General features: G+C 50.7%; 1 protein-coding gene across 1 annotated transcript in view; it reads left to right on the forward strand.

Moving 5' to 3' along the window:
• The window catches only part of LOC132388009 (NACHT, LRR and PYD domains-containing protein 3-like), a 29,722-nt gene extending 14,400 nt beyond the window's left edge, over positions 1-15,322 (forward strand). Inside the window, exons 6-9 of the mRNA XM_059960344.1 lie at positions 630-2,385; positions 8,667-8,753; positions 13,555-13,722; positions 13,887-15,322. Coding sequence (XP_059816327.1) covers positions 630-2,385; positions 8,667-8,753; positions 13,555-13,722; positions 13,887-13,980 — 2,105 coding nt within the window. The 3' untranslated portion in view covers positions 13,981-15,322. The remainder of the gene's footprint in view (positions 1-629; positions 2,386-8,666; positions 8,754-13,554; positions 13,723-13,886) is intronic.
• The last annotated feature ends 309 nt before the right edge of the window (positions 15,323-15,631 follow it).

Consider the following 15,631-nt stretch of genomic DNA (forward strand, 5'->3'; position numbering starts at 1 on the left):
TTCCCCATTACCGCTGCCATCCTCTTCAGCTTCCTGCTCTTCCGCACATCATCGGGGAATTGCCTGGGTTCATGTACCAGCTCCTCGGAGAATTAGAGACTGTAGACCAGTGCGGGGTGTGTTACATCGTGACTGGCTCAGCCTGGAAAAGGAAACTGAAATTATGTTCCTTTTCTGTGGCTCAGTACTGACAGTTTAATCCTAAAGGAGTGTCAAGAACATGGGTTCCATTGTGAGAGAAGTAAAAGTCAGTAGAACAAGTAAATGCCCCCTCCCCCACTGTTACCCTCTGTAGGGTTGCACAGTTCAGCAGAAGCTGAGCAGTGAAAGCAGTGAAACCACCCGCTCCACACAACACTCTCCTCTCCAGAATCACGTGTGCACTTGTTGCTCGCTGGAACACCGGGGAATCTGCAAACTACCAACAGAGGGGAGAGTGGATACAGCGGATCTGAATCAGATCAGAAATGTTTCTGGGCCGTTGTTCAGTTTCAGACACTCTAATCTCTGATCTCCGAATTTCACCCAAACAATGTCTTTCACAAGAATTTTTTTATTTAAAGAAAATATGTTGCATGCTCCATGTTCATCAGGTCAGGCATTGACAACCTATTTCTGTCTGTCCTAAGATGTTCGAAGGAAACACATGGAGACTCTGCGGACACAAACTGAAACACTGAGAGTGAACACGATCCTGATGAGGGAGAAGGTGAAGGTTTTCCAGCTGGTTGATCGATACGCTGAGCTCACGGTCATTTCTACTGTTCGAGATCGGACACTGGTGGAACATGAGCTCCTGGCAAGAGGCAGAGAACACGAGGAGTGGAGAGAAAAAGGTCTCCGTGGTAAGCTAGAAAAAATCCGGACTGATCAGTTATTCAAGAGGAGTTTTGTTCAGAAATTGAAAAGATCTATCTTTAGAAACAAATCAGGGATGTCCGCAGCAGTGGCCGGAGTCCCAGGGATCGGGAAAACAACAATGGTACAAAAGATTGTTTACGACTGGGCCGAGAGGAAGATATACCAACAATTCCAGTTTGTCTTCAGTTTCAAATTCCGGGATTTAAACACCATTAACTGCAGAATAAACCTGAAGGAACTGATTCTGGATCAGTATCCTTACTTTTGGAATATCCTGAGAGAGGTCTGGAAGAACCCAGAGGGATCGCTGTTTATATTTGATGGTTTGGATGAATTCAAGTACAGAATCGATTTTGCTGACAGTCGGAGAGATACAGAACCCAAGCACCAGTGTCCAGATCCCGAGTGGTGGTGCGAAGTGTCTGACATTGTGTACAGTTTAATCCAGGGCAAGCTGCTCCCAGGGTGTTCAGTGCTGGTGACCACCCGCCCCACTGCGTTACATTTATTGGAAAAGGCCGATATCAGTGTCTGGGCTGAAATCCTGGGATTTGTTGGTGAGGAACGGAAGGAATATTTTATCAGGTATTTTGAAGATCAGACGGTGGCCGAAGCTGTTTTCAATTATGTGAAGGAGAATGAGATCCTGTACACCATGAGCTACAACCCCTCCTACTGCTGGATCCTCGCTCTGGCACTGGGCCCCTTCTTCACACAAAGAGTCAGGGACCCACAGCGAGTTCCCAAGACCATCACCCAACTGTACTCCTACTATATTTACAACATCCTGAAAAACCATGGTCGTGAGATTGAGAACCCCCGTGATGTGTTACTCAGGGTTGGTCAGATGGCCTTCAGAGGAGTGTCCGAGAGGAAGATTGTGTTTACAGATGGAGATTTGAGCAAGTACAATCTGCAGCCTTCCCAGTTCCTGTCTGGGTTCCTGATGGAGCTTTTGGAGAGAGAGGATTCTGCCCAAAGCGTGGTCTACACATTCCCACACCTCACCATCCAAGAGTTTGTAGCTGCAGTCGCACAATTCCTGAATCCACATTCCGGGGATATCCTGAAATTCCTCACTGAAGCCCACAACACAACAGATGGGCGATTTGAGGTATTTCTCCGTTTTGTTGCTGGTCTCTCCTCCCCAATGACAGCTCGGGGCCTGGAGGAGTTTCTGGGTCCATTTCCTCATCAAACAACCTGCCGGGTGATTGACTGGGTGACGGAGGAGGTTAAACGCCAGAGTGGAAACACTTGGAGTGAAGCTGATAAAAGGAGCCTCCTGAACACATTGCACTACCTGTTTGAGTCTCAGAATCGTGGACTGGCTCAGGCCGCTCTGGGATCTGTGGAAAAACTTTCATTCCGTGGAATGACACTGACCCCGATGGACTGCGCGGTCCTGTCTCATGTCATCGGACTCTGTGATGCAATAAAACACCTCGACCTGCAGGACTGCCACATTCAGTGTGAAGGAATCCAGCAGCTGGGACCCGGGCTGCACAAGTGCCAGGAGTTGAGGTAACTTGGTTTGTCTCTCACTCCGAACTGTGAAACTGTTCCATTATGTTGTTTCAATGTAAAGGGATTTCGGTAAATTTGTAGTAAATCAGATTGTGAAGAATTGTGACAAATGCCCAGGGGATCATTCAGTAATTCCCCAAGGACGGGAGGGTTATGTGGATCCTTGTGAAGGGATGTTGGAGACTTCATCAGATCAGTGAACAATGACCATTGGTTTAATGGTAGTAAATCACAGGAATGACCGTGTTTCTCGCTGCCTGTGACACGTCCCTTGACAATGTTCCTTCTCACTGTTACTGACACCCAGACCAACACTGACTGCAGCAGGTGGGTCAGAGATTCACACCCCCTTCCCGTTGAGGGACAAGAGACCGTCAGCAGACTGTCCCAGTGAGAAGGAAAGAAATACCATTGTGAGATTGTCCTCCCCTGCCCTTCCCCGTGTGTGACTTTGCTCACTTCCAGATACGCAAAGAGCGAGGGCGCATCTCCTCTGGGCCTCTGTTCAGACACAACACACACGTACAAAAAATTGTCTGCGTCCTCTCGTCTTGTAGGATTATCGTTTACACTTGGAATCCTCCTGTGGGACCTCTCATTCCAATCTCCCTTCCATTCTTTGGAATATAGCCACCATCCCCATTCCTCCTGTGGGCTCTCTATTACTCTTTCCTCATCCACCTGTGGGATGTCTTTTCCAAACCCCCCACCCTTCCTGTGAGATCTCTCCTCCCCATTCCTCTTCCTCCTGTGAGATCTCTCTTCCCTATCCCCTTCCTTCTATGCATTTCTCTTTCCCATCCCTTCCTGCTGTTGGAACTCTCTTCCCCATACCCTTTCCTCCTGTGGGATCTCTCCTCCCCATCCCCCATCCACCTGTGGGATCTCTCTTCCCCATCCCCCTTCCTCCTGTGGGATCTCCTCACCCCATCCCCCATCCACCTGTGGGATCTCTCTTCCCCATCTCCCTTTCCTCCTGTGGGATCTCTCTTCCCCATCTCCCATCCACCTGTGGGATCTCTCTTCCCCATCTCCCTTTCACCTCTGAGATCACTCTTCCCCATCCCCCTTCCTTCTATGGATTTCTCTTCCCCATCCCCCTTCCTCCTGTGGGATCTCTTTCCCCCATCGACTTCTTCCTGTCGGATCTCTCTTTGGCATGCCCCATTGTCCTGTGGAAATTCTCTTCCCCGACCCCCTTCCTCCTGTGGGAACTCTCTCCCACATCCCTCCTCCTTCTGGCCGATCTCTCAACCCCTTCCCCCTTCATCCTGTTTAATCTCTCTCTATATACCCCTTCCTCCTGTGGGATCTCTTTTCCCATGCCTCATCCTGCTGTGGGATCTCTCTTCCACACTCCCATGCCGCCTGTGGGATCTCTCTTCCCCATCCCCTTTTTCCTGTGGGATCTCTTCCTCCTTTGGGATATCTCTCCCCCATCCCCCTTCCTCCTTTGGGATATCTCTCCCCCATCCCCCTTCCTCCTTTGGGATCTCTCTTCCCCATCCCCATTCCCCTTTCACCTGTGGGAACTCTCCTCCCCATAGAATCATAAAATCATAGAACACTACAGCACAGAAAACAAGCCATTCGGTCCTTCTAGTCTGTACCAAAACCTTATTCCGCTAGTCCCATTGACCTGCACCCAGTCCATAACCCTCCAGTCCTCTCCCATCCATGTATCTATCCAATTTATTCTTAAAGCTGAAGAGTGAGTCCATATTTTCCTCATCAGATGGCAGCTCGTTCCACACTCTCACCACCCTCTGAGTGAAGAAGTTCCTCCTAATGCTCCCCCTAAACCTTTCCCCTTTCACGCTGAAGCCATGTCTTCTCATATTTATCTCTCCTAATCTATGTGGAAAGAGCCTATTCGCATTTACCCCGTCTATACACTCATAATTTTGTAAACCTCTATCAAATCTCCCCTCATTCTTCTATGATCCAAGGAATAAAGTCCTAACCTGCTCAATCCTTCCTTGTAACTCAACTCCTGAAGACCTGGCAACATCCTAGTAAATCTTCTCTGCACTTGTTCAACCTTACTGATATCCTTCCTATAGTTCAGTGACCAGAACTGCACACAATACTCCATATTTGGCCTTACCAATGTCCTGTACAACCTCACCATAACATTCCAACTCCTATACTCAACTTTGATTTATGAATGCCAGGATGCCAAAAGCCTTCTTTACAACCCTGTCTACCTGTGACGCCACTTTCTGGGAATTATGTATCTGAACTCCCAGGTCCCTTTGTTCCTCCGCACTCCTCAGTGCCCTACCATTTACTGTGTATGTCATACCTTGATTTGTCCTTCCAAAATGCAACACCTCACACTTGTCTGCATTAAAGTGGTGAATAGTGGTGTGCCTCAGGGATCTGTACTGGGTCCAATCTTGTTTGTCATATACATTAATGATCTGGATGATGGGGTGGTAAATTGGATTAGTAAGTATGCAGATAATACTAAGATAGGTGACATTGTGGATAATGAAGGTTTTCAAAGCTTGTTGTTCAGAGATTTAGGCCACTTAGAAGAGTGGGCTGAAAGATGGCAGATGGAGTTTAATGCTGATATGTGTGAGGTGATACATTTTGGTAGGAGTAATCCAAAAATGACATATATGGTAAATGGTAGGGCACTGAGGAATGCAGCAGAACAGAGTGATCAAGGGATAATGGTGCAGCGTTCCCTGAAGGTGGAATCTAATGTGGATAGGGTGCTGAAGAAAGCTTTTGGTATACTGGCCTTTATAAACCAGAGCATTGAGTATAGGAGATGGGATGTAATGTTAAAATTGTACAAGGCATTGGTGAGCCCAAATTTGGAGTATTGTGTCCTGTTCTGGCCACTGAATTATAGGAAAGATGTCAACAAAATAGAGAGAGTACAGAGTAAATTTACTAGAATGTTACCTGGGTTTCAGCACTTAATGAAAAGCTAGGTCTTTATTCTTTGGAGCATAGAAGGTTGAGGGGGGACTTGATAGAGGTATTTACAATTATGAGGGGGATAGATAGAGCTGACGTGGGTAGTCTTTTTTCCATTGAGAATAGGGGAGATTCGAACAAGAGGGAATGAGTTGAGAGTGAAAGGGCAAAAGTTTAGGGGTAACACAAGGGAGAACTTCTTTACTCAGAGAGTAGTAGCTGTGTGGAACGAGCTTCCAGTAGAAGTGGTAAAAGCGGGTTTGATTTTGTCATTTAAAAAAAATTGGATAGGTATATGGACAGGAAAGGAATGAGGGTTATGGGCTGAGTGCGGGTAGGTGGGATTAGGTGAGAATAAGCATTCGGCACAGACCAGAAAGGCCGAGATGGCCTGCTTCCCTGCTCTAATCGTTATCTGGTTATATGTCATATGTTATAAATTCCATCTGCCATTTTCTGGCCCATTTTTCCAGTTGGTCCACATCCCTCTGCAAGCTTTGAAAGCCTTCCTCGCTGTCCACAACGCCTCTATCTTAGTGTCATCAGCAAACCTGCTGATCCAATTTATCACATTATCATCCAGATCATTGATTTCGACAACAAAGAACAATGGTCCCAGCACAGATCCCTGAGACACACCACTAGTCACAGGCCTCCAGTCTGAGAAGCAATCATCCACTACCACTCTCTGTCTTCTCCCACACAGACAATTTGAATCCAGTTTACAATCTCTCCATGGATACCTCGTGTCTGAACCTTCTGAACTAACCTTTTATGTGGGACCTTGTCAAAGGCCTTACTAAAGTCCATGTAGACAACATCCACAGCCTTTCCTTCATATGTATTCTTGGTAACAACCTCGACAAACACTACAAGATTCATTAAACATGATCTAACATGAAAGCCATGTTGACTATCTTTTATCAGCCCTTGGCTGTCCAAATCCTTGCATATCCGAACTCTCAGAACACCTTCTGATAAATTACCTGTTATGGATGTCAGGTTCACTGGCCTGCAATGACCTGGTGTACTTTTGGAGCCTTTTTCAAACAACGGAACAACATGAGCTACCCTCCAATCCTACGGCACCGCACCCCTGTCTGAGGACATTTTAAATATTTCTGCCAGGGCCCCTGCAATTTCTACACCAATCTCTCTCAAGGTCCGAGGGAATATCATGGCAGTTCCGGGGGATTAATCTACCTTTATTCACTGTAAGGCAGCAAGCAGCTTCTCCTCTTTAATCTCTATATGTTCCATGACACTACTGGTTGTTTCCCTTAATTCCATATCCGCTATGCCAGTTTCCTGAGTAAACACTGACGCAAAAAAACTGTTTAAGATCTCCCCCATCTCGTGAGGCTCCACACAGAGACGACCACTCTGATCTTCTAGGGGACCAATTTTGTCCTTTACTATCATTTTACTCTTAATATACTTGTAGAAACCCTTCGGGTTTACCTTCACATTATCCGCCAAAGCAACCTCATGTCTTCTTTTTGCCTTCCTGATTTCCTTCTTTAGTATTTGCTTACATTTTCTATACTCTTCAAGTACCTCATTTGTTCCTTGTTTCCTATAGCTGCTAAACACCTACTTAAGCAGATCGCCAATATCCCTTGAAAACCAAGGTTCCCTCTGTCTGTTAACTTTGCCTTTAGTCCTGGCAGGAACATGCAAACTCTGCACTCTCAAAATTTCACCCTTGAAGGCGTTCCACTTACTGAACACATCCTTGCCAGAAAACAACTTATCCCAATCCACTCTTCCCAGATCCTCTCTCATTTCCACAAAATTGGCCCTTCTCCAATTCAGAACCTTAACTGGCGGACCAGTCCTATCCTTATCCATAATTATCTTGAAACTAATGACATCATGGTCACTGGACCCAAAATGTTCACCTACACATACTTCTGTCACCTGACCTGTCTGGTTACTTAATAGGAGATCAGGTACTGCACCCTCTCTCGTTGATACCTCAATATATTGATTTAGAAAACTTTCCTGACACATTTGACAAACTCCACGCCATCTAACCCTTTCTCAGAATGGGAGGCCCCGTCAATATGTGGAAAGTTAAAATCCCCTACAATTACGACTTTCTGTTTCTTACATCGGTGTGCTACCTCTCTACAGATTTGCTCCTCGAATTCTCTCTAACTACTGGGCGGTCTATAATACAACACTATTAGTGTGCTCACACCTTTCCCGTTCCTCAGCTCCACCCATATGGCCTCTGTAGACGAGCCCTGCGGGCTGTCCCGTCTACGCGCAGCTGTGATATTCTCCCTGACTGGTAATGCCACTCCTCTCCCTTTCATCCCTCCCCCTATCACGTCTGAAACAATGGAAACCCGGAACATGAAGCTGCCAGTCCTGACCCTCCTGCAAACCAAGTCTTACTAATAGCAATAATGTCGATATCATCGTGCCAATCCACGATCTAAACTCATCTGCCTTATCTGCAATACTCCTTGCATTGAAATAGATGCACCTGAGAACATTTCTATCACATACAAACCATTGATATCTGTCTGTAGAAGCAGTCCTCGCATGACCCTTATCCTCCACCACCTCACTATCTGCTCTAACACTCTGTTCCCACTCCCCCTTCCTTCCAACTATTGGATCTCTCCTCAGCATCCCCCAACCTCCAGTATGATCTTGCTTCCCCACCCACTTCCTCCTGTCTCGTCTCTCGTCCCCATGCCCCATCATCCTATGGGATCTCTATTCCCCATTCCAATTCCTTCTGTGGGATTTCTCTCCCCCATCCCTCTTCCTCCTGTGGGATCTCTCATCCCCATCCCCCTTCCTCTGGTGGTATCTCTCTCTCCCATCCCCCTTCCTGCTGTGGGATCTCTCTTCCCCATCCCCCTTCCTCCTGTGGGATCTCTCTTCCCCATCCCCGTTCCTCCTGTGGGATCTCTTCCCCAACCCCCTTCCTCCTGTGGGATCTCTCTTCCCCATCCCCCTTCCTCCTCTGGGATCTCTTCCCCAACCCCCTACCTCCTGTGGGATCTCTCTTCCCCATCCCTTTAGCTTGGGTGGGTCTATTTCGCTGTGTCCCATTGACATTTCTGCATTTCGGTCAGAAACACTTTTCTCTCCATCAGGGAATGGGACAGTATATGTGGGGTTTAGAGGGTCACACTGACAGACGAAATTACCGACATTCGGTAAATACCCTGGAGCTGGGCAGTGAGGGACATTGACAGTGATGGGAACTCCGATCAGTGATTTACAGGACAGTTTAATGTTTCCTGAAATATCCGAGTGAGTGAAATTCCCCCAGACCCACGGTTTGAATCACTTTGTTTATCAATCTGTCTGTTTGCGTTTAGATTTGGGCGGAATGACCTGGGAGATTCAGGAGTGAAACTGGTGTCTGCGGCTCTGAGGAACCCGGAGTGTAAAATACAGATACTGTGGTAAGTACCAGACTGTGGGAGATTGTGTTTACAGTCACTGGGTGTCTGACACTGAGAATGAATGTGATCAGTTGACACATAGAAAACATACAGGACAATAAAGGCCCTTCGGCCCACAAAGCTGTGCTGAACATGTTTCTACCTTAGAATTACCTCGGTTTTACCCATAGTGCTCTATATTTCTAAGCTCCATGTAACCATCCTGGAGTTTAAAGTTTTCGCCTCCAGCAGCCCATTCTTAAAACTATGCCCTCTCGTGCTAGCCATTTCAGCCCTGGGGAAAAGACCGACTATCTACACGATCAATGCCTCTCATTATCTTGTACACCTCTATCAAATCACCTCTCATCCTCCGTCACTACAAGAGAAAAGGCCGAGTTCACTCAAACTGTTCTCATAAGGCATGCTCCCCAATCCAGGCAACATCCTTGTAAATCTCCTCTGCACCCTGTCTATGGTTTCCACATCCTTCCTGTAGTGATTGCTACCCCATTCCTCTTCTACCTGTGGGATCTTTCTTCCACATCCCCCTTCCTCCTGTGGGATCTCTCTTCCACATCCCCCTTCCTCCTGTGGGATCTCTCCTCCCCATCCCCCTTCCTCCAGTGGGATCTCTCTTCCCAATCCCCTTCCTCCTGTGGGATCTCTCTTCCCCATCCCCCTTCCTCCTGTGGGATCTCTCTTCCCCATCCCCCTTCCTCTTGTGCGATCTCTCCTCCCCATTCCCCTTCCTCCTGTGGGATCTCTCTTCCCCATCACCCTTCCACCTGAGGGATCTCTCCTCCCCATCCCCCTTCCAAAAGTAGGATCTCTCGTCCCCATCCCCCTTCCTCCTGTGGGATCTCTCCTCCCCATCCCCCTTTCTCCTGTGGGATCTCTCTTCACCATCCCCCTTCCTCCTGTGGGATCTCTCTTCCGCATCACACTTCCTGCTGTGGGATCTCTCTTCCCCATCCCCATTCCTCCTGTGGGACCTCTCCTCCCCATCCCCCTTCCTCCTGTGGGATCTCTCTTACCCATCCCCCTTCCTCATGTGGGATCTCCCTTCCCCATCGCCCTTCCTCCTGTGGGGTCTCCCTTCCCCGTCCCCCTTCCTCCTGTGGGGTCTCCCCTCCCCGTCCCCCTTCCTCCTGTGGGATCTCTCTTCCCCATCGCCCTTCCTCCTGAGGGATCTCCGCTCCCCGTCCACCTTCCTCCTGTGGGGTCTCCCCTCCCCGTCCACCTTCCTCCTGTGGGATCTCCCGTCCCCGTCCACCTTCCTCCTGTGGGGTCTCCCCTCCCCGTCCACCTTCCTCCTGTGGGTTCTCCCCTCCCCGTCCACCTTCCTCCTGTGGGATCTCCCGTCCCCGTCCACCTTCCGCCTGTGGGATCTCCCCTCCCCGTCCACCTTCCCCCTGTGGGATCACCCCTCCCCGTCCCCCTTCCCCCGTGGGGTCTCTCGGACCCGTCCCCCTTCCTCCTGTGGGGTCTCTCCTCCCCGTCCCCCTTCCTCCTGTGGGGTCTCTCCTCCCCGTCCCCCTACCACCTGTGGGGTGTCTCCTCCCCGTCCCCCTTCCTCCTGTGGGATCTCTCCTCCCCGTCCCCCTTCCTCCTGAGGGATATCTCCTCCCCGTCCCCCTTCCTCCTGAGGGATCTCTCCTCCCCGTCCCCCTTCCTCCTGTGGGATCTCCCCTCCCCGTCCCCCTTCCTCCTGTGGGATCTCCTCCCCGTTCCCCTTCCTCCTGTGGGTTCTCTCCTCCCCGTCCCCCTTGCTGCTGTGGGATCTCTCTTCCCCATCCCCTTCCTCCTGTGGGATCTCTCTTCCCCATCCGCCTTCCTCCTGTGGGGTCTCTCCTCCCCGTCCCCCTTCCTCCTGAGGGATCTCTCCTCCCCGTCCCCCTTCCTCCTGTGGGGTCTCTCCTCCCCGTCCCCCTTCCTCCTGTGGGGTCTCTCCTCCCCATCCCGCTACCACCTGTGGGGTGTCTCCTCCCCGTCCCCCTTCCTCCTGTGGGATCTCTCCTCCCCATCCCCCTTCCTCCTGAGGGATATCTCCTCCCCGTCCCCCTTCCTCCTGAGGGATCTCTCCTCCCCGTCCCCCTTCCTCCTGTGGGATCTCCCCTCCCCGTCCCCCTTCCTCCTGTGGGATCCCCTCCCCGTTCCCCTTCCTCCTGAGAGATCTCTCCTCCCCGTCCCCCTTCCTCCTGTGGGATCTCCCCTCCCCGTCCCCCTTCCTGCTGTGGGATCTCTCCTCCCCGTCCCCCTTCCTCCTGAGGGATCTCTCCTCCCCGTCCCCCTTCCTCCTGTGGAGACTCTCCTCCCCGTCCCCCTTCCTCCTGTGGGGTCTCTCCTCCCCATCCCGCTACCACCTGTGGGGTGTCTCCTCCCCGTCTCCCTTCCTCCTGTGGGATCTCTCCTCCCCGTCCCCCTTCCTCCTGAGGGATCTCTCCTCCCCGTCCCCCTTCCTCCTGTGGAGTCTCTCCTCCCCGTCCCCCTTCCTCCTGTGGGGTCTCTCCTCCCCATCCCGCTACCACCTGTGGGGTGTCTCCTCCCCGTCCCCCTTCCTCCTGTGGGATCTCTCCTCCCCATCCCCCTTCCTCCTGAGGGATATCTCCTCCCCGTCCCCCTTCCTCCTGTGGGATCCCCTCCCCGTTCCCCTTCCTCCTGAGGGATCTCTCCTCCCCGTCCCCCTTCCTCCTGTGGGATCTCCCCTCCCTGTCCCCCTTGCTGCTGTGGGATCTCTCCTCCCCGTCCCCCTTCCTCCTGTGGGATCTCTCCTCCCCGTCCCCCTTCCTCCTGTGGGGTCTCCTCCCCCCGTCCCCCTTCCTGCTCTGGGATCTCTCTTCCCCATCCCCTTCCTCCTGTGGGATCTCTCTTCCCCATCCCCCTTCCTCCAAGATGCTATGGTTAAAGAGATAGAATTGCGATCACTATCTCCAAAATGCTGTCCCACTGAGAGATCTGACACCTGACCAGGTTTGTTGCCCAAAACCAGATCAAGTACAGCCTCTCCTCTTGTAGGCTTATGTAGATATTGCTTCCAGAAACCTTCCTGAACACAGTTCACAAACTCCACCCCATCGACACCCCTCACTCTAGGGAGATGCTAATCAGTAGTTGGGAAATTAAAATCTCCCACTTCAACAACCCTGTTATTGTTACTCCTTTCCAGAATCGGTCTCCCTATCTGCTCCTCGATGTCCCTGTTACTGTTGGGGGTGGTCTATACAATACACCCAGTAGAGATATTGACCCCTTCCTGTTCCTAACTTCCACCCACAGAGACTCACTCAGACACAGACAATCATTTATTTTATTCATCATACTCCTCGCATTAAAATAGACACATCTCAAACCATCGGACTGAGTGCCTCCCTTCTCTATCACCTGCGTATCCTCCCTTTCACACTGTCTCCAAATTCTCTCTATTTGTGAGCCGACCTTCCTCTCCTCCGTCACATCAATTTGGTTCCCTCCCCCCAGCAATTCTAGTTTAAACTCTCCCCAGTAGTCTTAGCAAACCTTGCTGTCCGTATATTAATATACGGGATTCAAGTGCAACCCGTCCTTTCTGTGCAGGTCACACCTGCTCCAAAAGAGGTCCCAATGATCCAGAAATCTGAATCCCTGCCTCCTGCTCCAATCCCTCAGTCACGCGTTTATCCTCCACCTCATCCTAATCTTATTCACACTGTCACGTGGGACAGACAGTAATTCCGAGATCACTACCTTTGAGGTCCTGCTTCTCAAATTACTTCCGAACACCCTGTAGTCTGTTTTCAGGACCTCTTCCCTTTTCCTACCAATGTCACTGGTACCAATATGTACCACGACCTCCAGTTGTTCTCCCTCCCACTGCAGGATATCTTGGACGTGATCAGGAACATGCTGGCCCTGGAAACTGGGAGGCAAACTACCATCCGAGTTTCTTTACTGCGTCCACAGAATCGTCTGTCTGACCCCCTAACTATAGTCCCCTATCTCTGCTGCCATCCTCTTCCTTTCTCCACTCTCCTGAGCCACAGGGCCAGACTGTGCCAGAGGTGTAGCTGTTGTTGCTCCCTCTCCAGCAGTACGCAAACCGGAGTAGTTATTGTCAAGGGGAACAGCCACTGGGGTATTCACTAGTACCTGCTTCTTGCCCTTCCCTCTCCTGACTGTGACCCAGTTCCTCGGTCTCCCGTGGCTCTGGTGTGACCACCTGCCTGTAACCCCTCTCTATCACCTCCTCGCTCTCCCTGACCAGACGAAAGTCATCGAGCTGCATCTCCAGTTCCCTAACTCGGTCCCTGAGGAGCTGCAGCTCGACACACCGGGTGCAGATGTTGCCGTCCGAAGGCTGGGAGTCTCCAGGATCTCCCACATCTAACACCGAGCACAGAAAACCAGCCTCACACACATACTCTCTGTCCGTATTGTAAACAGATAACCTACCTCACCTCGACCCTTTATCGCCGAAGCCCCATTGAGCCAAAGCCTTCCTACTCTGTCTCCCGCTCCTCTGACGCTCGCTCTGTAAATCTGTCTTCCTTTTAAACTCTTCTCGCTGTTCTCACTGGCCGACTTGCACAGTAGTGCTGAAGAAAAAAATCATTAGTAATTGTCTTACTGATAAACACCGGGGATTTCTACCGTCTCCTGCCTCTCTGTGTCCTTCACCCTCACTCTCTCTCATCTCCAGACTGTGTGAGATTGTGTTTACAGTCACTGGGTGTCTGACACTGAACATTAATGTGATCAGTAATTGTGTTACTGATAAACACCGGGGATTTGTACCGTCTCCTGTCTCTCTGTGTCCTTCACCCTCACTCTCTCTCATCTCCAGGCTGGGGGATGTCGGTCTCACAGATTCTGGTGCCGAGGATCTCGTCTCCGCTCTCAGTACAAAACCATCACTGACGGGGCTGAACCTGAGATCAAACTCGCTGACAGACCGATCTGTCCCCTCTCTCCGCCGCCTCATACAGACCCTCCCGAGTCTGGAGTGGATCTGGTGAGTGTTTGTGTTAATGTTCAATGTGATAAAATATCAGCGGATCCGCGGGTTTTCTGGTGATCTTTGTCTGTGAGTGTTGTTGAAACATTAACCCCGGTCCCCTGTTACTGACACTGTTGTGTAATCTGTTTATTTCATCTTTATTCTCCCATCTGTTTCAGGCTGTGGGACAATCCGTTCAGTGAGACCGGGGAGAAGGAACTGAGATCTCGGCGGGGAGTCAGACCCGGACTGAGAGTGGATCTGAACATCTGAATGTGGGGAATCGGTTCAGTGAGACCGGGAGGAAGGAACTGAGATCTCGGCGGGGAGTCAGACCCGGACTGAGAGTGGATCTGAACATCTGAATGTGGGGAATCGGTTCAGTGAGACCGGGATGAAGGAACTGAGATCTCTGCAGGAACCCAGACCCGGACTGACAGTGCATCTGTGATCCTGTGAACATCTGAATGTGTGAACATCCCCGCCCGCGGGATGGAGACATTTGGCCGACTCCCCGCCCTCCCCTTTAACTCCCGCCCTTACCTTTAAGGGCCGCGCGCCGGGGCTGATTCCCAACGGTTTTAACGGAACCGGCTTGGACCTCGCGCTGTGTGCGTCGCTCGCAGCGGTCCCGCAGTGACGTGTTTCCGCCTGTTGTCCGGCGGGGCAGCTTCCGCCGGAAGTGCGTGTTGGAGACTCCCCCACGTGGCGCCCCGGAGAATGATCCGTCTGCACCATTCCATCACTCAATGAATCCCACCCTGCAAAATCTCATTTCAAGGCGGTAGAACCATCAGTTTGTGGGAGACTCCCGGAACTCCCGGGAGGGGTGGGATGTCTGCAGTAGAGTAGCCCCTTAGCAGCCAGCCGGCTAGTTTAAATAGCGTTAGCTATGCTCATGAACGAATGACACCCGTTAAACTCACCTCAACAGTGATTTAACCCACCATGAGCAACAGAAAAGTCACTGTTGCAGACAGTGCAGAGAGCAACACTGTCATTATTCCTGACCCTATTAGACAGGGGAACACTTCAGTGTCGTCTGGGGTGAAGTACGTTTTGTATTTTTTTACTCTGCCATGGCAGAGTATTCAATTCTCCCTCCCTCTCTCCCTCCCTTCCTCTCTCCCTCCCTCCCTCTCTCTCCCCCTCTCTCCCCCTCTCCCCCTCTCCCCCTCTCTCCCCCTCTCTCCCCCCTCTCTCCCCCCCTCTTTTTCCGGGATATTATACATCATTTGCTGGCGTCAGGGAGCCGCTATCAATATGCGGGAGAGGTGGGATGTCCGACGCTTCACTTGAAATGGCCGCTGGGGAGGGAGTGACGGCTTTGGTAGAAGTGAGCACAAGAGAGGGAGGGACGCGTTGCTTTAAAATGGGCGAATCCTTGGTTAATGTGGCCGCCAGGGATGGAGTGAGACACTGACTTACAATGGCCACTGTCACACACAGAATCTATGGCGAAGGAACATGCGGTGCCCATGGATACAATCCCGGGATCGAGTGTGATATTGATTGTAATAACAGCATTTTAATTTGTGTTTTATATCATCTTCCATATTGTATATATGTTTTAATTCTAATAATTTTGTCATTGAATAAACTAATGTATATAAGATATTCACACATACACATATACGTGTGGGTTTTTGGGAGGAGAGTGAGGGGTTTGGGAGGAAGAGGAGTGATGGGACGAGGAGTGGACTGATGAGACGGTGAGCGTGGCGAAGTCACTGACTCAATAGGGGACGGAAAGGGGAGGGGCGGAAGTTCCTGTCACAAACTGGTGGCCGACACGGAGAAGATAAAGACGGGGCGAGGAGTGAAACAACAGGAGGGGAGCGGGAGTGATGGGACGGGGAGAGAGGGGAAGTGATGGGACGGGAGGAAGTGTTCTGATTGGATAGGATGGGGGGTGTGGGGAGTC

Source organism: Hypanus sabinus, unplaced genomic scaffold (assembly GCF_030144855.1).
Source record: "Hypanus sabinus isolate sHypSab1 unplaced genomic scaffold, sHypSab1.hap1 scaffold_249, whole genome shotgun sequence".
Classification (NCBI taxonomy): domain Eukaryota; kingdom Metazoa; phylum Chordata; class Chondrichthyes; order Myliobatiformes; family Dasyatidae; genus Hypanus; species Hypanus sabinus.